General features: G+C 56.5%; 1 protein-coding gene across 1 annotated transcript in view; it reads left to right on the top strand.

Moving 5' to 3' along the window:
• Positions 1 to 919: 919 nt before the first annotated feature.
• Positions 920 to 25,014, top strand: part of JPH3 (junctophilin 3) — a gene marked incomplete at its 3' end in the record, with an annotated part of 71,915 nt that continues 47,820 nt past the window's right edge. Inside the window, 1 exon segment of the mRNA XM_010998429.3 lies at positions 920 to 1,599. Coding sequence (XP_010996731.3) covers positions 1,218 to 1,599 — 382 coding nt within the window. The 5' untranslated portion in view covers positions 920 to 1,217.

Below are 25,014 nucleotides of genomic sequence, written 5' to 3'. Positions count from 1 at the left end.
CGAGCACCCCCCTCCCCCCACGCGTGGACCCAAACTGCCTGTAAGGAAAAACAGATCGTTTGTCATAGAGAAAACCACCTGTGGTCCTCCAAGAGCTTCTTCAGTCGAGTCAGGGCCAGGCGTCGCAGACAGGAGCCAGGCGCGAGGGGCGAGGCGCCGGGTGAGGGAGCCGAAGCGTGCGGGGCGTCCCCAGCCCGCCTTGGGCCTGCTGTGCGGGGCTTCACTTCGCAGCTCCCGGGAGGGGGCGGAGAGGGCCCTGAGTGCTTGGCGCCTTCCCGTTACGCAGTTCCTGTCCCTTTAAATTCAAGTCCCGGGAAAGGGGGCGCTGGGGCGCCCTGGCTGGACCCCTATTTCCTGGCCGGCCGCAGCAAGAGGGGACGCGGGGCGGGCGGGGCCCCTGGAGCCCCCGCCCGCGCCACGCGCCCCCCGCCAGGCGGGGCAGCTCCCCTCTCCTGGCCGCGGGCGCGCCGGGGGCTGGGGGCCAGGGCGGGGGCGCGCGCGCGGGCGGGGCGCGGGGTGCGGGCGCGCGCCGCGCCGGCCCGAGAGCGCGAGCCGGGCTCGGAGCGCACGCCGCCGCCGCCGCCGCCGCCGCCGCCGCCGCCGCCGCCGCCGCCGCCGCCCGACCCGCCGCATTGCTGCTGCCGCCGCCGCCCGGCCCGGCCCGCGGCCCCCAATATGGTGCAGCCGCCCGCGCCACCGCCCGTGCCGCCGCCGCCCGCGGGCCCCGCCGCCGCCCTCGGGCGCCCGCAGCGCGGCAGCCGCAGGTGGGGGACTGCGCCCCAGGCCTGAGCGCCGCCGTCCCCGCCTGGCCTGCTCGGCCAGCCCGGCAGGCTCGCCTCCGAGGGGCACTTGCCGCTGAGGTGGAGCCGTTTGCACCAGACGCTCCTGCTCCTGCCCCCTCCCTCCCCCTCCCCTCCCCTCCCCCGCCCTCCTCCCCTCCGGTCCTGTCTCCAGCGGGAGCGCGAGACGCTGGTCAGGCTCCGCGGCGCAGCTCGAAAATGAATAATCGCCCCCAATTGACTTAAATTCCACCGAAGCCGGCGCCGCGGCCGCCCGCCGCCCGGGATCTGCTCGCTGTGATTTTTGATTTCTCCATTCTTCCTTAAAAAAAAAAAAAGCAAAACAAAACCAGCCAGCCAGCCAACCAAGACTCCGGTTTGTTGATCGCCTTTTTTTTTTTTTCACCGTTTGCGGGATTTGCAAACCGAGTTACATGCATGTCCAGTGGGGGTAGGTTTAATTTTGACGATGGAGGGTCCTACTGTGGAGGCTGGGAGGACGGCAAGGCGCACGGCCATGGCGTCTGCACCGGCCCCAAGGGCCAAGGCGAATACACCGGCTCGTGGAGCCACGGCTTTGAGGTACTGGGCGTCTACACCTGGCCCAGTGGCAACACGTACCAGGGCACTTGGGCGCAGGGCAAGCGCCACGGCATCGGCCTGGAGAGCAAGGGGAAGTGGGTGTACAAGGGCGAGTGGACGCACGGATTTAAGGGGCGCTACGGGGTGCGGGAGTGCACGGGCAACGGGGCCAAGTACGAAGGGACCTGGAGCAACGGGCTGCAGGACGGCTACGGCACAGAGACCTACTCGGATGGAGGTAGGTGCGCGCGCGGGGGCTGGCGGAGGGGGACCCTCTTGCCCCTTCTGTTTATCTCTGGGGAAGTGGAGCTGCTCCCTCCAGAGGGCCGTGGGCACCTGGGGCGTTTCCTGGGGCTCCCCGGAGGCCACAGCAGCCTTGGCTACAGGTTGCCCTGCTGCCTGGTGGGGGACAGCGCCCCTGTGCCAGCTGAAGGGTGTTGGGGGCTTTCCAGGAGCAGTGCCAGGCCCAGGAGCCTCGGAGCTGAGCAGAGTGTCAGTGCATCACCCAAGAGCAGGCCAGAGACCTGCGGGAAAGGCCAGACAGGGCCCACGGCCTCCTCCAGGGCCCAGCAAGGGCGCAGAGGGACTGGAAGAGGGCCCCCTCCCCTTGCTGGCAAAGCTCCCTGGGTGTCGGCCTCTGGGAGTCAGGCCCCAGGACTGCTGCTTGTTTTCCTGCGGTGCTGATGGGCCTCCCTTAGTCCTGATCAACCCAAGCCAATGGAGAGAGCGGCTGGGAGAGCTAGAGGCGGGGGACGAGAACCCAAACCAACACAACAAGGCAATAAACTTCTAGGTGGTTGGACGCAGGCTAGCACTGTCAGGCTAGCACTGTCGGAGCAAGCTGCTGGAGGGAGGGAGGGAGGCCCAGCTGTTTAGGCCCAGAAATCTCGCCTTTCAGTGGCTGAATCATTTTCACCATTAGTTTAGGGATGCTCTGTGCCTTCATTCTAAGATGCTACCACATTCCCGGCTGAGCCAGTGCCGGAAGCCAGCGTGTTGTCTGCCCGCTGGCCAGGCTGTAAGATGATTTCTGTGCAGGGAGCCTTGGCTGGCTTTGCAGCTGCCCCCAGTCCCAGACACTCCAGTGTCCACTCCTCCATGCATCCGAGAGGTGTGGAGCACTGACTGTTCCTGGAAGCCAGACCCCAGACAAGTCTGCTCTCCAGACACCCCCTCCCCTGTCTGGAAGCTCATCCTCAGAAGTGGCTCCGTGCCTCTCTCTTGGCGGCTGGGTGATTTTTCAGACATGGATGCCTGGGAAAGGAGCAGGGCACAGCAGGGACTTGTGTGCTTCTGCTGGGTGTAGAAAGCACGAGCGGACAGACGTGTGGTCTCCTGTCTGCTCGCTGCCTCTGAGTCCCATGAAGCAAGTGCTAAGCACCTGCTCCCGGCCACATCCAGGAGTGAAGGAGGGCTGGAGAGTAATTGTTATTTTGGCTTATGCAACTGAGAGGCAGGGTTCGTTATTCCTCCAAGGGGAGGAGGCGTGGGGGGCAGTTAATTATATAACGCTCCTGCCTGTCAAAGCCATGGCGCCCCGTCCCAGGCGGCCTCTTCTGTGCTGTTGTTGTTTTCCTGGAGTGGGTTGGAGAGCTTCCCTGACCCTGGGGCACTGGGGCCAGGCCGAGCAGACGGCCCTCCCTGGATTCTAGGCCGTGGGCGTGTGTGTGCGCGCGCGTGCGTGTGCAGGCACGGCAAGGCCCAGGCAGCAGATGTGGGTGGCTGAGGTGGGCGGCCGAGCAGCCTGGCACTCCCAGCTGGGCTCTTTGGGAGCCCAGGGGCACCTGTCCCCGGGAGCTTTGGTCAGGCTGCCCTGCAGATCTGTCTATCCAGAGGTGCTCCCAGCTATGCCCGAGCATGGAGCATGGCTTCTCGGTCCTGTGCCACTGACCTCGCTCGTGAGCCTGGGAGAAGAGGAGCCAGGGCTCCATCTCTGTGGAACTCTGCAGAGTATCTGAGATACTAGTCGGCCCACCTTTCCCCAAATCTTCAGTGGCCCACAGAATTCTGTGCTTTGTTCAACAAATATCTACTGAGTGCCTTTGGAGCAGGTGCTCCAGACTCTGGGAAAACAGCAGACAGACACCTCTGCCCTCAGAGAGCCCCCATTTCAGAGGGAAGGGCGGTAATTCCGCATGAGTACTCTGGGGAGGAGAGGATCTGATTCTGTGGTGGGCCATGAGTCTAGGGTCTGACGTGTTGATGGGAGACATGCTTCTCTCCTTGGGTCTCCCTGGGTTGACACCCTTCAGTCTCTATCCTTCATTCAATCAGCGAAAGCACTTCCTTCTGCCTCGTCTTGCTTGAGTTGGATGGGAGGGGATCATGTCCGTTACAGATGGGCACGTCAGAGCCCCCAGCCTTTGGGGCAGAGCCAAGGGTTTGGATCCCCGACCTCTCCAGGGTGGAGTCCCTTTCCTCACATCACACCACCTGTATGCTGCCCAAGGTGGGCACACAGGTGCAGGGGGCCAGGCCGCCTGCCGCCTTTTGGTTTGCGATAGGACAAGACAGAAAGTTGAACTGACCTTCCCGGCCTGGGATAATCAGGCCCCGATATCTGGGACCACTATTCTGGAGTCTGGTCCCCACCTCTCCCTAGGAAAGAGGGCACTGCTGAGAGTGCTTGCCCTCAAGCAGTCCATCAGGCGAGCACAGCCAATGTGGGTTGTTGTAATCCACTGGAACAGAACAGTGGGTCTCTGCACCTTCTTCCCGGCCAGCTGGTGGGCGGGGATGGGTCATGTCTCAGAGCGGGCAGGCAGAGCTGTGGTGAGTTGACGGTCCTGACTCCAGTCCTGCTTTTCCTTTGCACGAGGGATGGGCGTCAGCAAAGCTCCCCACCTCCAGCCACGCTCCCAGTACTGACTTGGGGAAACTGCGATTTTTACGAATAGAGCACAGACGACAAAGGTATTCTGCTTTAGCTGGAGTTGGTGTGGAGTCCACTTAAACTGGGGGCACTTCTGCCAACTCCTCCTCCTCCAGATTCATCCTCCCCTGGGCGCAGGGCACACATCGCTCATTCAAGTGAGCTGAGCGGCTTCCACAGTCTGCTGGGTGACCCCACAGAGACAGTGAGGCCTGGGGGCACAGGGGGCAGGAGCACATGCTGTGGAGTTGACAGCCATGGGACTTGAATCCCAGTGGTGCCTTTGCTCTGCTCTGCGACCTTGGGCGAGTTACTTAACTTCTCTGAGCTCCTGTTTCTGAAGCTGTACTGGTAATAACAGCTGTGAAGTAGGTGGGGATTGACTGAGGTGGTGTACATGGCTTTGCCAGGAATAGAGTAAATATGTGGTATTATTTATCACTATTTTATTATTATAGTTCACATGCAGTGAATGTCCCTTATAATGATCGTTGTTAGAACCAATAGCCAGACGTGACAATGGTGATAATGAAATGATCATAGATGGCAACATCAGACACTTACTGCGTGCCTGGCAGGGGACAAGCACTGGCATAATGACAGCACTTAATCTCTGTACCCCTCCTTCCTCCCGTTTCCCACTTTGGGAAGCAGAGGCTCGGAGAAGCCAGAAGACTTGCCTGATGAGCACCGGGCGGCACCAGGACTCATGCTCAGGACTGCAATACCAGAGCCTGTGCATCTGTGTGGAACCCCTCTCTCTAAACTCTCTTGTGCAAACTTCCCTTCCCTTTCCTCCACACCCATCCCTCTCCTCTGGGTGCAGCAGCCTAGTTGCAGGCAAACACACATGGGCAGACACCGCACCCTGGTCCTCCTTCCAGTCCTGCCGAGACATACTGCCTCTTCTCCATTTGCCAGACCCCTGCTTTGCTGCACAGGTAAATACTTCCTGCTGGTGCCCTGCACAAGGGATCCCTGGGACCAAAAGTTACCACCGCCCCCCCCCCCCCCCCGGCAAATAAAACCCTCCCACAGCCCGAAAGCTATGAGTCATTGCACACACCCGGCCGCTCCTCCTCAGATACAGATTCCCTTCACTGGCCCAGATCCCTCGGCCCACACCAGTCACACACGCCCACAGTCGAAATTCAGATCCCCCGGCGCCTGCGTGTGCACACACGCACCGTACACCTGTCACCCAGAGACGTTTTCCATCTTGTCCCCCTAAACACAGCCATGTGCACCCTCCCAGCTTCGTCTGCTTGCCAGGCACTCCAGACCCTAGGACTCCTGCCCCATAGCAGCTGCCCCTGGAAAGGGCGGGTGCCAGCTGGGGAGCAGGGCTCAGACACAGGTGCGGCTGCGGCTTCGTTTCCACTTCAGATGCAGTTGGTGCCTCCTTTAATCCAAACAAAATTCATGACCATTGGGCACACTTTTTGTGTTTGGCCATGAACTTGTGAAAAGTAAACTCTTTTCTTTTTTTTATCCAAATGCTCAGTTTAGGAGGAAACAGGCCCATCGCCGAGGATATTACCCAATAGGAGCTCGTTTCAGAAACAAAAGGCAATTGGAGATAAAAGCACCTCCCCAGAGATTCTTCCAGCTCCTTTGGGGAGGGAAAAGGCTCCATGAGGTGAAAGGAGAGGGGAAAGCAAATAACTAGTTCTTTGTTGCCAATAATAGCAGAGAAAGAAGTGTTACTGAAAACTCCCCTCACCCAGCACAGCCCTGGAGTGATCTGACGTACTTTATATTAGGAAGCCTAACTCGGCTGGTGAGGAAGTGAGGCTCAGCACCCTCCGAAAATAGCCATCCACCAGGTAGCTACTGAGTAGCCCTGGCTGAGGCGAACAGTTAATGCAGGGAGCCCAAGGAGCAGGGGCTGCCGGCCTGAGGACACCGCGGAGAGGAAGACCCTGGGGGAAAGTGGTGATGGTGGCAGTAGGGGGAGGGCCAGGAATAGACACTCCACTTTTCTTCAAGTCACTTTTCCTTCCTCACCTCCCGCCAGGCCTCCACAACTCTAAAGACAGCCAGCTCTCAGCCATGAGCTGATAATTCTGTATAAAACACTTCTTATGTCCTTAAATGTCAGCAGGATATTAGATTTGTGAGCGCTGGAAGGAAGGATGACGTTTGAATTTTCCACGGTGGTCCATCCCCTCTTGGATTCCGCTCCCACTTTGTAGTTTCCTGGCTTCTGAAAGGCCACATGGTTGGTGAAGGTGGTGCTGCGTGGGGTCCTGGCTTTGCCAAGCAGGCTCTGTGGACTAGAGCAAGGGGCCAGCTCTCTTGGGTCCACGCGTCGTGTAGGAGATGGGAACGGCCTCTTCAGCACCTTGGAGAGCGCCCACAGGCGCTGCCCCGGCTGCCCGGCGCCCGCCCCCCTCCAGTTCCCTCCCGGCACCTCCTCCCGCCAGACCGCGTCTGCCGCCCGGCCTGACCCTTCCACACTCGGCCAGCAGAAGTTCGCCTGCTCCCACTCTGTCAGTGTGTGGGTTCCAGACGCCAAGAAACGCCACTGGGGGTGTTAGCCTGGTTTCTCACCCCAATCCTGTCAGTCTTTTTTTGAAAAATTGAGTGACTTCTAGGTGTTTCCTGGTGAACCAAGAAAACATTCCCCAGCGAGAGGAGATGGGTTGTGGGTGGAGTCCTTCAGTCGGACTCTTAGAAATAAAACCTGAGGTTTACTTCTGCCGTGGGTTGTGTGTGCTCAGTTCCCGCGGGGCGTGCGGGGGGTGAAAGTGCACACCAGCGGCGACAAAGGAACAGCTCTGTCTGTAGCAGCCGAGGGAAGGCTGTTTGCCACCGGTCTCTTTAAGCTGGATCAATAGATTAGTCATCTAGACCAGCCCTGCCCAATCCGCGTGTGGCTGCTTGAATTAATGACAACGGAATGAAATTTAGAAGCACACTGCCTCTGTCCCACTAGGCATGTTCCAAGTGCTGAAGTGCCACTTGTGATTCATGGCCCCCACATTAGGTGGTGCAGAGATGGGACGTTCCCACCATCACGGGAGTCCTCTTGGACAGCACTGGTGTGGCTTGTAAGAGCTGTGCAGAAAGGGATGCGTGTCAGTCGCCACTGCATGTCCAGTCACTAAAGTAGTGCCAGCATACGGTGGTCACTCCGCAGGTACTTGTGGAATGAATCAACTGTGCAAATGCAGTAGCGTTTGGCAATTTCATTCACCATCATCATTTCATACGTCCATCTCATCGCAAGAACTTAGAACTGGGCAGTTAAAGGGAAATTTTGAAACTCTTTAAAGCATCACTGTTATAATTCCCTGGCCCAGTTTTGTTTGGTCATCAGCTCTGTCGTTGCTCATAAGAGGCTCTGCCAGCTTTTTACGTGAGTAAGATGGATGGAGCTGAATACAGTGAATAATGGAGTGAAAACGTTCTAATGCCGAGAAGCAGTCCTGACCGGGAGACATTTCTGGAGCACTGTCCAATGAGCAGCGCGCGTTGTGACGTGCTAGGAAAGCAAGCAGGAGAAGCACCCTCTCGTCTGCCCACTTTCTAGTGGTCCCTCTTCCTCTGCGTGATTCATTCAGTCATTGAGAAGCATTTACTGAGCTCCTCCTGTGTTCCTGGCATAAAACTGAAAAGCTCAGGTCCACTTTCAGTGAACCAACCTGGAAATACGTGCTGAGCCTGACTCTGTCTTAGTGCATTTGGGCTGCCGCACCGTAGACTGGGTGGGGCCGGTGTGGGGAGCTTACCAGCAACACTCCTTTCTCCCTCTTCTGGAGGCTAAGTCCCAGACGGAGGCTCTGGCAGGGTTGGTGTTTGGTAAGGACCTTCTTCTGGGGTGCAGACAGCCAGCTCCTCTGTTCTCACACTGGGGGGAGGGACAGAGGAGCTCTGGGGGCCTCTTCTATCAGGCGCTAATCCAGTCGAGAGGGCTCCACCCTGTGACCATATCACCTCCCAAAGCCTGCACCTCCTAACACCATTACACTGGGGGTTAGGGTTTCAACGTATGGATTTGGGAGGACACAAACGTGCAATCTATAGCACTATGAATACAGTGCATAGTTTGCACTAATGTAGGCTGTTGGGGAAAGAAATAAGCAAATAAATACAAGAAACAGGATAACATGACTTTTACCAAGAAGAAGCCGTAGTCTGGATGCAAAACTAAAATATGTGAAATAATTAGGGGTTTCTCAGACCAGGCTTTGGGGATCCCAGGGGGAGGCCGCAGGAGAGTTCTGAGAAGGGAAGGCAGAGGTGTGTGTGTTCTTGAGTGAGCAGTAGCGGGGTCCCAGGAAGGCCCCCTGAGCCAAGTCTGAGTGACAGTGGGCACCGTGGCCATCGCCCCAGCACCGAAGCTGCAGACTTGGAAGGAGGCACTGCCCTCTCACCGGTGTCTCCTCAGCCCCTGGCAGCCAGTGGTCTGCTCTCCATTCCTGTCACTTCTCATTTCAAGAGCGTTCTACGCACGCAGCCTTTTGGGGTCGGCCTTTGTCGCCGCTGTGATTCCCTGGAGACCATCCAGGCCGTTTGCTGTTGTGTCAACAGCTGGTTCCTTTCACTGCTGACTGTGCTCCGGAGCGGACGGGGTGTTGCTAACGTGCTCTGCCGCTGTTGAGGGGCCTCTGGGGTGGCTCCTGTTCGGGGCGGTTACGCTGGCTTCTGCAGACTTCCACGTGGAGGCTCTGTGAGAATACAGGTCTTTGTTTCTCCGGCATAAGTGCCCAGGAGTGCACTGGCTGGGCCGTGTGGCAGTCGTAGGGCTGTGTTTGGATGACTACCCTGGCCGCTGCGTGGGGAAGGAAAGGGGGGCCAGAGAGGAAGCTGCAGGCCTCTGGGAGGGGGTGCCGGTGTGCCAGGGAGAGGGGATGATGGCCTGGACCTGAGTGGGGAGAGAACCAGAACCCCAAGACTTTGGAGGTGGGCAGAGCAGGCAGGCAGAGCCCAGGACAGTTAGCGCCCAGGAACTGGGGACAGAGGGGATGCTGGGGGAGGAGTGGGTGGGGCCAAGAGTTGCATCTGGAGCGTGTTCGTTGTGAGAAGCTGCGAACGGCCATGCAAGGATGCGGTGGGAGTTCTGAATCTGGATCTAAGCTGAGCATCATCCGCTGGAGGTGGAGCTGGAAGTCAGGAGAGAGGTGGTCCCTGGAGGAGCCCAGGACTCAGAATCGGGCAGAGGAGGAAGGGGGGAGCAGGCAGGGAGGAGGGTGCAGATGGGCTGCGGGGGCGGACGTGCCGGAGGGGGTGGTGGAGGACAGCAGGGGCAGAGAAGGGGACTCAACTCCTGCTTGTCCCAGCCCTGTGGCTACCATTTTTATCCATTAGGTCATCTGGCTGTCCCACACCCCAGGAGGCCAGGCCCAGAGAGTTACTGTGCCCATTTTACAGACGAGGAAACCAAGGCCAGGGGATAGAGGGACTTGCCCAAGTCATGGGGAAGGTGGGGATCCCCGAAGCCACAGAACCACACAGCACAGGGCTGACTTCAGACCCCAGCGCCTCCGTTATGAGCCCGCATGGGGCGTCCTGAAGTTCGTATGTGAGACCAGGTGATGATTCCTGAGCACAGGCCCAGTGCACACAGATGCCCCATAAATAAGCTGTTACTGGTGTTGTTAAAAATCCACTAGCAAACCCCAGGGGTAGATTAGAGCCCCCGTTCTGCGTGTCACTGCTTTTCCCCACTTGTCCTTATCATCTCGCAGACATGGTTCCCTCTGAAGTCTGCACCCTAAGAGGAGACAAATGCTGTTGTCTTCATCGGGACACAGTTACATCCCCTAAAATCCACCCTTTTAAAATGTACAATTCAGTGATTTTTATTATGTTCACAAGGTTGTGCAGCTGTCACCACGACCTAATTTTAGACCTTTTTTTTCATCACCCCAAAAAGAAACCCCGTTATGCATTAAGCAGTCACTCCCCATCACCCCTTCCCCAGCCCTTGACAACCACTAATTTGCTCTCTGTCTCTGTGGATTTGCCTCTTCTGGAAGTTTCACGTAAGTGGTGTCATGCAGTGTGTGGTCCTTTGTGTCTGGCTTCTTTCACTGAGCGTACTGTCTTCAAGGTTCATCCGTGCCACGGGTATCAGAACTTCATTTGTTTTAAAGATTGAATGATATTCCGCTATATGGATAGACCACAGTTTGTTTATCCGCCCATCGGTCGATGGACATTTGGGTTGATTCCTCCTTTTGGCTGTTGTGAATAGTGCTGCTGTGAACATGTGTGAGCAGATTTTTGTGTGGATTTATGTTTTCCCCTCTCTTTGGCAAATACCCACGAATGGAGTTGCCAGGTCGCATGGGGACTCTCTGTTTCACCTTCTGAGGGGCTGCCTGACTCTTCTCCAGAGCAGCTGCACCCTTTTACATTCCCATCAACAGTGTCGGAGGGTTCCGGTTTCTCCACATCCTCTCCAACATCTGTTATCACCTGTCTTTTTGATGATGGCCGTCCTGGTGGGTCTGAAGTGGGACCTCCCTGTGGTTTTGATTTGCTCTTCCTTCATAATTAATGACGTTGAGCATCTTTTCATGTGCTTATTGGCCATTTGTATGACTTTGGAGAAATGTCTATTCAGGTGCTTGCCTACCTTAAGATTGGGGTTTTTTTTGTGGTTGAGTTCTGAAGCTTTCTTATATAGTGTAGATACCACAGTGACACACTGCAGCGCCTGACTTCCTGGCCACCCCAGCATGCCTCGCTGGGTGGTGGATTCCTTGAAATAAACTGTAGGTGCCTTTTTCTCGCCCCTAGAGCACGCAGCACGGTGTCAGACACACCGTAGGGGCTCAGGAAACATTGGGACCTTAGCCCACTGGCCAAGTGGTCACGTGGTCCTGTCCACTTCTTAGTGAGGTGGCTTTGCTGGGCTGCATTTAGGGTCTGTTTTAGCAGCAGGGAGAGAAGGGCATCTGCAGTGAAGCTGGGACCCACACAGGTGTTCCTGAGCGCTGACTGTGCTGGACGGTGAGCTGGCCCCAGGATAGCAGGGCACCAGCAGCCCCAGGGCGGGGTGTGCAAGCACCTGTGTCAGTGGGGTGAGGGAGCTGGGGCCAGGTTAACGGGGTCCTCTGGGGCATTGGGGAGGTCTTCGGGGGAGTGACTTTCCCACGGAGGCCTGAGGATGGCAGGGGTGAGGCTGAGCAGGTGTGGGAGGTGCACCCGCATTTTTAAGCATCCAGAGGCAGAGGGAGCAGGGCCGCTGGGGAAGCCTGGGAACCAGCCTGACTGAGGCTGTGCCGGAGCACATGGCCTGACCCTTGGGTCAGCACAGAACCAACCTGACTGTCAGGAGAAGCAAGAGCTAGGAGGTAACCACAGGGGACCGCCAGGCCGGAGTCTCCCTGGGACCCGGCATCTCTTGCCACACAGAGTGGGGACTCATGCTCCCTGCACGGGGCTGACGGGCCATGCCCACAGCGCAGGGTCCCACCTGGAGGAGATTAACTATGGGTCCCCGAGAGAGTGTGACAGGGCTAGAGCAGGAGCCAGGGTGTCCTCGGGGCTGGAGGCTGCTGTGCGGACAGTGACCACGGGGCGTCCACAGAGTGTCCTGCTAGCCTGAGGCCTGAGCGGGAGGGGGAAGAGCAGGAGCGTTCGCGGGGAGACAGAGATGGACGGAGGTGGGCAGGGGAGAGAGACAGACAGACAGAGGCAGAGGCAGGTCCCTGAGAAAGAGAAAGAATTGGGAGTGGAGTGGGGGGTGAACGAACCCTTCCCTGCTGTCAGGGGCGCCTGCATTATTTCTCCCTCCGCCCCTTTAAGCAGCCGCCCAGCGCCCAGCCCCTTCCATGCACCTTCCCGTTGAGTCCAGCAGCCACCCTCTGAGGCAGGCTGTCCTCTCGCCCAGAGCAGCCTGAACCCCTACCAGGAGGAGGGCCCCTCCATCTGCTTGAGATGCCCCCTGTGAAATCCTGCAGGAGGATCCCAGGCCTGGGACCCCCAGCCCACCAAGCTGCGGGGTGGGGTGTTGTCAGGGCTGAATCTGAGCTGATGCCAATGAGCTCGGTACCTCGGCCCCTCCGGAAGGCCAGCAGACCCCCACCTCCAGGCCCTCCCCTTCACCCATGGTGGCCAGAGAGGGGAATTCCTGTGGAAACACCCAGAACTCCCGTGGGGGTTGTGGAGGCCAAGGCCCAGGAGCGCCTGCAAGGGGACAACCAGCGTCCCTCCTGGCCCTGGGCAGCAGCGTCCTGGGCGCCCGGGTCCAGCACAGCTCAGAGCCGGCATCCGGGGTGGGGGGCGGCAGGGGCAGGTGCGGGGCTGCGGGGCTGCGTGTCCTGGGCCTGGTCCAGCCCGTGGCTGGCCGCTCTGGCGTCCGGCAGGGTGGGCGTGAGGCTCCTCCTCCGCTCTCCGGCCCAGCAGGCCTGCGGTGTCAGCTGTCCCCGCAGCCACGCTCCCGGACGTGCCGTTCCTGCCTGTGACGACGTCCCAGGTCTGGCGAGCACCACTGTGCTTTGCTGCCTGTCTCAATCTCAGGTAGAGGCTAGTGAAAATCTGGGTGTCATTTCTTTCCCTGCAACCCTGATTCCATCTATGGACCCCCCCCCAGGAGTCCACAGACCCCAGGTTGGGGGCCCAGCACCGACCCTGCCCCCACGAGCAAATGTCATGTCTGAAAGGGGAGCCTCCACCTCCGTGTCCTGTGGGGAGTCCTGACTTGAGCCTTCTCCACCCCAAGGGCCACCGGAGCCTCTGGGCAGATTTGGGGGTGTTCTGTGGAGGTTTGGGGCCCAGCCTGGAAACACTCCCAGCTGTGGGCTCCCTGCTGGGGTGCAGAGCAGGCTTTCCGGGGGCCCCATGGAGCCTGGGAGGCAGGGCGACTGGGGAGGGTTGTCACTGGCCTTCACAGGAAGTGGAGGTGTCCCCACAGGGGCGGGCCAGGCGGCTGTGATGCCTGTTGCAGGGCGGAGACCCCCCAGACCCCTCCCCAGGGCAAGGGAAGGGCGGGGCTGCCTCACACCTGGGCCCACTCTGCTCTGATGGCCGGGGTTCCACCAACCCCGGGCTTCACTGTTAATAGTTTATCGAGACACAGTTCACAAACCATCCAAGTCACCCGTTTTAAGCATACGTTTCGATGATTTCTAGTATATTCACAGAGTTGTGCGGCCATCAGCACAGTCAGTTTTAGAACCTTTCCATCACCTCAGAAAAAAGCCCTGTACACAGCTGCACCCCGGTCCCGTTCCCCCAGCCTGGGCAGCTGCTCATCTGGTTTCTGTCTCAGTGGATTTGTCCACCATGATCGTTTCGTGTAGATGGAATCCTACAGTCTGTGTGGCTTCTTTCACTCTCTGCCGTGTGTTCAAAGTTCATCCATGTTGTCATGTGACTACAGGCTGCATGAAGATCAAGACTGAATAATATTCCAGCATCTGGATGGACCACATGGGGTCTATCTGGGCATCCACGGATGGGCATTTGGAATCTTCGGGCTGTTGTGAACATTCATGTTCAGTTTTTGTGTGGACATGTGTTTTCACTTCATTCATTTCATTCTTGGGTATAAACCCCCGAGTGGAATTGCTGGGTCACACGGTAACTCTGTTTAGTTGAGGAGCTGCCAGACTGTTTCCCAAAGTGTCTGTACCATTTTACATTTCCACTCAGCTTCTTCTTAAAAAAGAGTCTTCTGGAAGCTGAGAAATCCTTACCAGTCCCCCCTAACCTCCCCCCCACCCCCACCTGGGGATCTATTCCTGGACGTGGTGAAGTCTGTGTTGGGAGAAAATTCTAATTTATCCAGCACACCGTCTGTGCTGGGCTTGGGAACTCCTCAGGGTTACCTCCTGCAGGTGGTCCCACCACGGTTCTGCCCCTTTTCCCTCCACCCCAGCCCTACTCCAGTCCTCCCCGCCGTGGGGCCTTCATGGAGTGTCTCCGTCCCGATAAACCTCAGGTCCAGGAGGCTCTTTGTTCCCTGTGCTCTCGGCAGGTCCCGAGAAGATGGTGGTTAGGGGAAAGCACAGTTGTTTAGAGTAGGGGTGTCTGCATGCCCCACGAAGCTGAGACTCGGGGTTGCGGGGAGGTGGGGAGGGGCCTTGAGGAAGCTCTCGGAGCCGAGCAGTGAGCAGCGATCGCTCTACGCACTTGAGGACGTTGGGAGAGTGATCGTGCAGGACTCTCACTCTTCTCAGAGGGCGGGCTCGGGGGAGGGGGACCTCCATGAGGGGATGACAGAGACCTGCCGGGGTGTGGCCGGCCCCGGGGGTGGGGGGGTCTCCGTGAGGATATATCAGGCACCTGTCCAGGAGGCTCCAAGGGGGTAGAACAGGCTCCTGGGGGCGGGGCCCTTGTGGGATGTAACGTGTCCCTGGGGGCGGGGCTATAACAACCCCTCCCCGTGGGGGCGGGGCCTCCGTGAGGATGAAAGAGCTCCCAGGCGCGTCGGGCCGACTTCTCTGCCTGGGGCTGCGCTCCGTCCTGGTCCCGCGTCGCTGTCTTCCCTGCAGCCCTGCGTGTTAGGTGCTATGGTTATCACCATTTGACAGATGTGGACGCCGAGGGTAAGCGACTCACCCGGCCTCGAGCTGCAGTGGTGGAGGTGGACGTGAACCCTGTCTGCCTGGAACAGGAGCCCCCCGCACAGGTGTCCACCCGGTAACTGAGGCCCGGCGGTGGAGGGTGCGGTCTCACGGGGCCCAGGCTGGCCTTGTGTGCTGCGGAGCCCCTGCGTTCGGTTGGGGCTGCAGGTGTTTCCTGCGACCGCAGCTCCTGGCTCCTGCCGCACCTCCGAGGGACGCAGACCCGCCGGAGCCCAGGTCCTCCATCTCAACGCGAGCGCTGGGCCGCAGCCCGGCCTCGGCGGCGGCCCTGGCCTGGTTGGTGCGTGTGTCCCCCGGGCTGCTCCGGCAGAAGCGGGCGGTGCGGGCGCAGGCTCCCTGGAGAGGGTGGAGTGGAGGCTGCTGCCCGCGATGAAGCTGGGAGCTCGACCGAAATGCAGCTTTTCAGCAACAGGATCGCTGGTCCTCAAAAAACAGACACAAGAAATTGGTTGAGGGTCCTGAAATGAGAATCACCTGCGAGCTTTTAACACCCTCAGTGGCCGGGCCTCTCCTCAGACCCACAGATGGTGTCTCTGGGTATACTGGGTGTCAGTGATTGATTTCAGGGTTCTGCAGTGATTCTAATGGGAGGACCTGGGTTCCTGACCTCAAGAGGCACCTGAGTCACCTGGAGGGTGTCACAACCCGGGCCGTCCGCCCATCCCCAGAGTTCTGCTCAGTGGGCTTGGGGGAGCAAAGACTCCGCATTTCATCAAGGTCCCAGGTTATGCTGGCTGCCTGAGAGCAGCCTCGGCCCCGCTGCATCACGCGCCCAAGCCCGTGCGCTCAGGTGCAAACCATCCAGGCCTCTGACGTCATGCCCACATGCCCTGCCCATCCTCAGGTGCTTTGCAAATACGAGTCCACTTCCCTCCCCACAGGCAGCCCATGGGTGACCGCTGTCATCATCCCCTTCACAGAAGGGAAGCAGAGACGTGGCCAGGTTGGGGGACTTGTCCCTTCTTCTGAGGTTAGGCCCACTCTTTCCTTTTTTTCCTGATGTGGAAAATAAGCTTCCCTTTATTCATAATTGCCAAAGCTTAAACAACAGAGGTGCTGACACGGTGTGGTTCATGCCCACAAAAGACTGGGGTCTTAAGTGCTGCTTATGAAGTGGAAGAGGCCGGCCTGCAAGGGCCCCGTGCTCTCAGGGTCCAACTCTGACTTTCGGGAAAAGGCAGAACCGCTGAGATAGTAGATCAGTAGTTGCTGGGGGAGGGAGGGTGAATAGGTGGACACGGGATTTTCAGGGCAGGGAAAGTACCCTGCCTGACACTGTGACGGTGGACACGTGTCCTTCCATGTCTGTCCAGAATCACAGAGTGTGCAGCCCCAGGACTGCATCCTAATGTGTAACGAACGTGTCAGTATTGGCTCATCAGTGACAGCACCATGCTACTGTGTGGTGACAGGGAAAACCGTGCGTGTTTGTGTATGGGAAGTCTCTGTAGCTACACTCAATTTCTCTATAAACCTAAAACTACTGTGAAGACTAACCTTTTTTTTAAAATTGAAGAGTATAGTTGATTTACAATGTTGTGTTAGTTTCGGGTGTACAGCATAGTCATTCAGTTATACATATGCATGTATATATAAAGCCTAATCTTTAAAAAAAAAAATTAAACCTTCCTGGGATGAACAGATGTGGAGAGCAGAAGGGGCGATGTGAAAATGCTGGCATGAAGCTGGCCTAGTGGGCGCGACTGAGGATGCTGCAGGAGGTGGTCTCTTGAGCCTGGTCCTGCCCGCCCCCAGGCCCCCGCCCACACACGCGTTGGTGGATGGAGGAGGCAGGCACACCTGCATGGCTCCTCACGCCTCCCTGGGCTGGGAGGCGGCTGTGCCTGAATCTCCCCTCCTCTGGGCAGCATGAGGGGGAACACAGGGGCCGTGTTTGCTGGTTTACGGGGGGTCTGACCCCTCCTGGCCTTGGGGTGGCTTCCTGGCTGGTGCCCTGTTCTGAGCGCAGGAATGGCTGACACCTGCCTGTGATGCTTGTGGCCTCATGGTCCCTTTCTTGCTTCCAATCTGACACATCAGACACCTCAGGGAAGCCCATCCCCTCTGGCCCCCAGAGAAGGCCACTGACCTGCCCCTTGAGCCTCCTTTCTGGCTTTCCCCACCAGCCTTCCAAATACTCTGGCCGGGCACCCACCCGGCCAGCCTCTTCCATGAGGGTCGGGGCTTCCCTTCGACACCCCCGTTGGGACCCCCGCCCCGACGAGGCGTGAATCCCCTCTGAGCCTTGGTTTCTGCAGCTGGAGATGCGGGTAACATCACTACTGTGCGGATTTTCTCATAAAGGTGTCTTTCCTCCCATCTCACTTAAACTTTTCGTCTTTATCAAGATGAAGTGCCCATAGCTGAAGAGTTAGTGCTGAAAACAATAGTGCCTCGAACAAGATCAGCAGGACCCTGATGCCTCCACCCACTGCTGCCCAGAACTTTACCTTTAAACTCCTTCAGCTGCGTCTCAGACGCTCCCCTCCAGGTTTCTACACCTGTGCTCTCACTGACTCCTGGTTTGCAGTCACTTTGGTTGTGAAGATTTTCAGTCTTAGAACCTTCTTCCTCCTCCCTTCCTTAATCATTCCAGCATTGTCACAATTCTTTTGTTAAATCCGTAGTCAGTTTTTGTTATTAAAAGACTTAAGTAGACTTGGGGAGGGTATAGCTCAGTGGTAGAGCACATGCGTGCTTATTAGCATGCATGAAGTCCTGAGTTCAAACTCCAGCACCTCCTCTTAAAAAAAAAGTAAATAAATAAACCTAATTACCTCCCTCCCCTCAAAAAATTAAAAAAAAAAGAACATCAAAAAACAGAGACAATTAGTACTGCTTACTGCTGAGCCAAGCCAGACTTTTCATGCACAACTTGAGTTAGTGACGGCTTCATTTTTCCAAATGCATAGTTTTCTTTAACTCATTGGGTAATTCTTTACCCACCTTCCAAATGCTCAGTAAAATGCCTCTCAGTGCCGCTCTGCACGTGGACAAATCCACCAGATTCTCTACACATACATCACATAAACACTTTTTATGTTTGTATTTTTTTCTTCATTGTTTTCTGGAAGATACAGTTGACCCTTGAACAGTGCTGGGGGGAGGTGGTTAGGGGCTCCCACCCTCCACACATTCCAAAGTCCATGTATAGTTTATGGTCAGGCCTCAGTGTGTGCAGTTCCACTGCCAGCGTCTGTGGTTCTGCCTCTGTGGATTCAACCAACCACGGTTGTGGAGAACCTGTGTATATGTGGACCTACACAGCTCAAACCCATGTTGCTTTTACACACACATGTGAAATCCCACCCATTCCTACTCTCTTCCTGGAAATCTTTGCTTCATTAAAAAAAATTTTTTTTTGAAGTATAGTTTTATTGACTTCTAGTGTCAGTTTCTGGTGTTACAGTGTTGTGATGCAGTTACACATAAATTCTTTTTCACGTTCTTTTTCATTATAGGTTCTTACAAGACACTGAATTTAGTTCCCTGTGCCATACAGTAGGACTTTGTTTATCTATTGTATATGTCATAGTCAATATCTGCAAATCCCAAACTCCTAATTTGTCCTTCCCCCACTTTCTCCTTTGGTAACTATAGTTTGTTTTCTATGTCTGTGAGTCTCTCTGTGTTTTGTTAAATAAGTTCATTTGTCATTTTTTTAGATTCCATATATAAGTGATATCATATGGTGCTTGTTTTTCTCTGTCCGGGCTTAGTTCATTTAGTGTGATCATCTCTACATCCATCCATGTTGCTGCAAATGGCATTATTTCATTCTTTTTTATGGCTGAGTAGTATTCCGTTGTATGTATATGTGTGTCTGTGTGTATATATATATATACACACATCTTTATCCACTCACCTGTCAGTGGACATATAAGTTGCTTCCGTGTCTTGGCTATTGTGAATAGTGCTACTGTGAACGTTGTGGTGCATGTATCTTTTCGAATTAGAGCTTTCTCTGGATATATGCTCAGGAGTGGGATTGCTGGATCATATGGAAACTCTATTTTTAGTTTTTTAAGGAATCTCCATACTGTTTTCCAAAGGCTGCAGAGAATTGCATTCCTACCAACAGTGTAGGAAGATTCCCTTTGCCTTATTTTTGTTGGCTCTGCCCATGTCTTTCCTCTTCTATGGTTTACTCCCTCATTTTGGTGGAGTACATCCGGCAGCGGCTTCCTGAGAAAAGATGCATGGAAGGCACAGTTTTTGTGGCTTGATTACTTGGTGAATCAGTTGTGCGTAGAGTTCTAGATTGAAAGTCACTGTTGTTTAGAATCTGAGTGGGGGCTGTCTCCCACTGAGGTCTGGGTCTCAGTGCTGCTGCTGAGAAGACTCATGCCGTTCGGACTTTCCTTCGTGTGACATCTGTCTTCTCTGTGGGAGCTTTGCGATCTTGGCTTGCTGGGGTTCTGAAGCCTCACGGTGCCATGACTTGGTATGAGTCTTTTTCCTTTGTGCGCAGGCAGTCCGCGAGCCCCTTCAGCCTGGACTCTCACGTCCTTCAGTTGTGGAGCACTTTCCCATGTTGTATCTCCGGCACTTTTCCCTCACTGCTTCCTGGAACGCCTGACATACGGGCTTGGGGCCTCCTGGATGACTCTGACTTCCTCTTCTTCTCACCACTTTGCCCACCTCATCGCCTTGTTCTAGTTTCTGGGAGACTTCCTTGACTGCCCTCCGACTCATTTATCAAAATTTTTATTTCAGCCGTCACTCTTATAATTTCCAGAAGCTCTTTCTTCTTCTGATCTTTCCTTTTGTATTGCATTTGATTCGCATTTTGTCGATGCAGTCTCTTACCTCTCTGAGGGTAATTTAATTTTGGCTTCCCAGAGGTCTTCCACACCCTGCGACTTTTCATGACTCCCTTCTGTTTTCCCCCCGTGTGTTTGCATGTTTTGGTCCCACTTGTCTGTTGGCTTTCTCCAGGTGTCAGACGGCCCCTGGCTGTAGACATACCAAAGTCAGGCACCAAAATGCTGATGGGCGGTTCTATGCGTGGCCATCTTCACTGCTGGCTCCGATCCAGCTTCCCCAGGAGAATTCTCCCCTGCTGCCTGGACATAGTCATTCCAGCTGCCAGCCCCTGGGTGGGCCAGGGAAGTGGGCAGGGTCTCCGTTCCTCCTGACAGCCCTGAGCCTGGTCCCATGCCTCACCCCAGCCTCCTCACTGGCCTGGGTCCCCTGGGGTGTGGTTTTCTGGTTCTGTTGTTCCAGAAGCTTCCTGTGTCCTCCTGGAGGGGAGAAGGTTCTCTTTTTAACTCACTGTTCGTATGCGCTCAGCACCTGGCTTTGTCTTTTCTCTGGGCCTGGTCTGAGTTTTAGTTCTTATTGCCTACACTGGTTCTCACAGCGGCTGCGCCATTTACACGCAGCGCACAGGCTGCCAGTTTCTCTACCTCTTCACCAATGCTTGTTCTTCTGTTTTGGGTTTTTTTGGTTTTTTGATAGCCATCCTAATGGGAGGGAGGTGGTACCTGGTTCGGTGTGGTCTTTTTTATTGTTTATGGTGCTTTTAATTAAAAAATTTTTTTTAGTTCAAGCGTAGTCATTTTACAATGTTTTGTTAATTTCTGGTGTACAGCATAATGTTTCAGCCATACGTGTGTGTGCACATTCCTTTTCACACTCTTTTTCCTTATACATCACTTCGAGATACTGAATATGGTTCCCTGGGCTGCACAATATGAACTTGCTGTTTACTTTATGTATCATGCTTAGTGTCTACAAATCTCAAACTCCCAGTTTATCCCTCCCCGCCCTCTTTCCCGCCGGTAACCCTAAGTTCGTTCTCTACGTCTGAGAGTCTGTTTCTGTTTTGTAGATGAGGTCACCTGTGTCACTGGTTTTGGATTCCACGTGAGTGGTCAGGACATGCATTTCCCTGGCGACGTGTGATGCTGGGCATTTGTTCGCATGCCTGTTGCCTAATGGCCCAATTTAACCTCGTCATCTCTCTAAAGACTGCCTCAAGTAGGGCTGCGATCTGAAGTGCTGGGGGGAAGACGTCAACGTGTGGATTTTGGAGGAGCACCATTTGTCCCGTAGCAAACCCCAGCAGCCGTAACCCCTGAGCGCCCAGCTAAAGCTGGCTTTTACCAGTGGTGCTGCGTGGTGTTGGTGAGCACGTGAGGAGGGTGGTCACTCTTAAGTAGTCTCTTCTGAGGGCAATCTATCAAAAAGACTGATAAAAAAAAATCTTTCTTTTGGCAAAGCAGTTTCATTCTAGGAAATTATCCTAAGAATGAATAGAACAGAGCTAATCTTTGTACCCACTGTTCCAGAAATGAGGACTGGCTTGTAATTTGTGTGACTGTGGAACATTCATGTGTTGGGTTGGTTGCAGCCAGTATTACTGATGTAGAAAAGGTGAAAAGAGGCCCGGGGTCCGTGCTGAGCACAGCGTGCTCACGTGTGTCGTGATGCTGCCCTGGCCCTGCTGCTCCTGCGCTGGGCGACCTTGCACTAGCTACTTCCCCTCCTGGTCTTCCCCACATCCCTAGCGCCTGGGGATGCTGACAGGTGCAGGTCACCTGGTCCTCTCTGGCTGGCCTGATTCAGTGGGTCAGAGGTGGGTCCTGGGTTTGTGGTTTTATGTACACACACACACACACACACACACACACTCATGTGTGTACACACAAACACAGCAGGTGACTGACTCCTTATCTTCAGGGGTGTTTGGGAAGCGCCGGTTTCTTCACCAACCATTTCAGACTCCAGCCCAGCCTGGAGATTCTGGGGCCAGTTCTTGGGCTGGGAAGTTGCTGTGCTGGCTGTTTTAATTCTGGAGGAAGGTAGTCTGTTTGTAGAAACTTTGCAGAAACCACGTCCTGGTTAAATCTCAAAGCAGGAGAAATAATGAGGTGCCGCTCAACTGCTCGGTGTGTCCTCACCCTGGTCAGGCCCGTTCGGGCCTCGGCCAGCACTGGGCGCGGGGTGGAGGGGCCTCCGAGCGTCACCCCCTCCCACACCAGGCACGAAGGCTGCTGCAGATGCGGCAGGAGGGTGGGAGCGCAGGTGTTCTGTCTGTGGGAGGGAGACTGGAGCTTCGTGGGTGCTGTCCGTTACTCCCTGGGGAGACGCGCTCAGCACGGGCTCTCACAGCCGAGTCAGACCTGTGCCCAGACCCGGAAACTGCAAGGGGCCCAGGAGTGCTTGAAGAACAGGCCCCGAGGCCAGGTGGACGCCTGCTCAAAGCAGTCAAGTGACAGATGGGTTCAAGGAAGGAAGGAGGGACGTCAGAACCCAGGGAGCAGCCCCTCGTCCTTGCTCAGAGAGAAGGGGCCTGGCTGCTGCTCTGTGGCCCATTTCCTTCTCTGCATCTTCGGGTGGGTGGCAGTCGTGAGCTCCTCTCTCCCAGCCGGGTGTCCAGTAGCATCCCTTCGTTAGGGTCCCAGCATCCCAGGGGAAGAAGATGCTGGCCAAGGGGAGAGTCTACCCGAGGTCCAGTCAGCTGTGCCCACCAGAGGGGATAGGCCCCACAGGAGGCAGGCCAGGCCGGGTCAAGCAAGTGGAGGTCAGTCCAGGTGGGTGGGAGGTTTCTGGACAGAAGACAGGCTGGGGCCGTGGCATCGGCATGGCATGTAGGTATGTGTGCGGTCGACTGGGAGAAAGGGTGGTGTAGCCCCCTCCAGGCCTGAGACCCTCCCCACAGGCTTGGGAATCAACCCAACCTGCATTCATGTCCCAGGTGACGTCGGGCAGCTCCCTCCCACCTCCGAGCCTCACTCCCCTCTTCCGTCCTATGGGCACAGGGAGCCCTGGCCTCACAGCGAGTGTCCGTCCCCTCGCACCCACACCCTGGATGCCCAGCAGGTCCCCTGGGCGGGACTCCTTCCTGCTGCCTCTCTCTGTCAGGGGCCAAGGGTGAGTGTCCCTCCCGGGGCAGGGCTGAGGCTTGAGCCAGGTCGGCAGCGGGTTCCGTGCCCCTCCCGGAAGAACTCGTCCCATCCCCTCCCGCCCAGGCTGACGTCCAGGGTGTACCCTTGAGGCCGTTTCGCCTGGCCGGGCTGACCTGGCGTCTCCTGGATGTACAGCAGGCCGTGTTTTCACCAGCCTGGTCCCTTAGGCTCCGTGATGAACCCTTGGGAAGAAGTTCAGCGGGCGGGCGGGGGCTTCAGAAGAAGAATGAAAGTGTGTGACAGACACGCGGGGCCCTCGTGAGACACTTAACTGGGCAAGAGCCGACAGTCCGTGCTGCCGGAGAGGCCAGCGGAGGGTTGAGGCCAGATCGTAGCTGGCTGAGGGATGTGTGGATTCGGCCCTGGTGGTCTCTGGAACCAGACAGCACTGGTGCCCACAGTGTGCCTGGAGTGATGGTCTCAGCCGACGTCAGAGTGGATCCCTGAGCACAGTGTTGGCGTCACCTGGCAGCTTGGTAGGATTGCAGGGGCTCTGGCCGTGCCCATCTGGCTGGGTCAGAAGTTCAGGGGTCTTAACTCGCCCTGAGATCAGAGGACACTGCTTCTGTCCAAGCGAGGCCCTCTGGTGGTCTCATCTCCCACACTCTCCCTGCGAGCCGTGGTCACTCCACTGGGCATCTCACAGGCCACGTTTAGGGAGGTCTGCTTCCTCACCTGAGGCCCACTCACATCTCCTGATTTTGGATTCTGGGTGATGGAGACAGGTGGGCCGCCCTTTATCTTTGTCGAGATGGGCAGGTGAGGTGGTGGAGGGTGGGAGGGTCCCCTGCATGTGCCCCTGTCCTCCCGAAGTTACCTGGAAAGAAGCAGGGCTGTCCCTCAACACTCCTTCTGCATCTGGGTGTCCTCCTGGGAGGGGCAGCCAAGCTGTAGGGCTGAGGTGGGGTACAAAATGCAGGCAGGGAGTTGCCCCCGTCCTGGGGGCTGCGCCAGCCCAGACAGACTCCCCAGCACCACAGGGACGCACCAGTCAGGGCCACTCCCTTTGTACTGGGCTGTGCTGGCTTCTGCCTTTCCACGTACAAGCTGCTTGTGTGCAAAGCTAAACATTGGATTTAGTGTCTTGCAGATAACCAGCCAGATTCAGTCAAACAACCATGGGGTTCAGGGCCTTGAATTTAATCCATTGTTGGTCAACCCAAACTGGAGAGAAAGAGGGGAGGGAAGAAAGGCCTTTGGCCCAGAGGCCCCACGAGGGTGAGGGGTGAGGGGTGAAGGGCTGGAGGCTGGCCTGGAGTCTCCTTTGGGAGAAGCCGTCCCCTCGCCCAAGGGCCTATGTTCTTTCTCTTGCTCTGTTCAGTCCTTCGCCATTGAGCAGTGAGGGTATACCACTGAGCTGTACCCTCCTCCAAATCGTCTTAAAGTGAACAGTTTAGTGGGATCGTGCACATTCACAGAGCTGTGCAGCCCCCACCTCTCTCTGATCCCAGGCCCTCTTCATCACCCCCAAAAGGAAACCCCGACCCCATCAGCTGTCACTCCCCCGCCCCGTCCCGGGCAACTGCCAGTCTGCTTCCTGTCTCTGGGTCTGTCGGTCGGGTCGTGGGGTGATGTGTGCATCTAGTGGCAAGGCTGGCCACGCAGCTCCTTTCCTCACCTTGCCCTTGTCTGGGCTCATCCCATGCACACAGTTTTGACCCCCTCCAGCCTCGGCTAATCCGTCCAGGGCTCTCCAGAGTCACGGCAGTCAGGAGTCATGTGTGGAGCCGTTCCCCTCTTCTCACTGATGTGGAAATAGACTCCAAGGCTGTGGTTTGCCCTGGCCACTCGGATCTGCCAGGGCACGGCTGTGTGGCCCTTGGAAACCAGGGGGCAGAACTCGGGAATGCAGATCCCCGCCCCCCCCGGTCCTTGCTCCAGCCACTCCGTTGCTCAGAACAAGCTAAGATTTGCCTGTGTCTCCACTTTTGCGACAGGCTCTGTGCGTCCCCGTCTGCAGGACCGGAGGGAGGGGCGCTCTCCAGCCTGCAGGATGGTGTGTAGATCCCATGCTTCCCAGCACCTCTCCGATACCACCCCCCCCCCCCCCCCCCGTCTGAGCTCACCCTGCAGGGCGGGGTCGGCCCGCCCCCTGAGGATGTCGGGCGTCAGGAGGGTGGCAGGAGCCTGCTGGGCACGGGGCGGGGTGCAGGTGGAGGGTGAGCCCTGGGTCTGAATTCCATAACTTTCATGCCGTGTTTGCCTTTGGGCTGGGGCAGCCCCTCCCTGAGCCTCCGCTTCCTCACCTGCGGGGTGAAGTGCTGTTTATTTCCGAGGTTTTGATGATGATGGTTAATAATAGTGGCTGTTAACTGAACATTAAC

This window comes from Camelus dromedarius, chromosome 23 (assembly GCF_036321535.1).
Source record: "Camelus dromedarius isolate mCamDro1 chromosome 23, mCamDro1.pat, whole genome shotgun sequence".
In the NCBI taxonomy this organism is placed as follows: Eukaryota; Metazoa; Chordata; class Mammalia; order Artiodactyla; family Camelidae; genus Camelus; species Camelus dromedarius.
The sequence above is the reverse complement of the archived record's forward strand: the minus strand, read 5'-3'. Positions and strand labels throughout refer to the sequence as shown.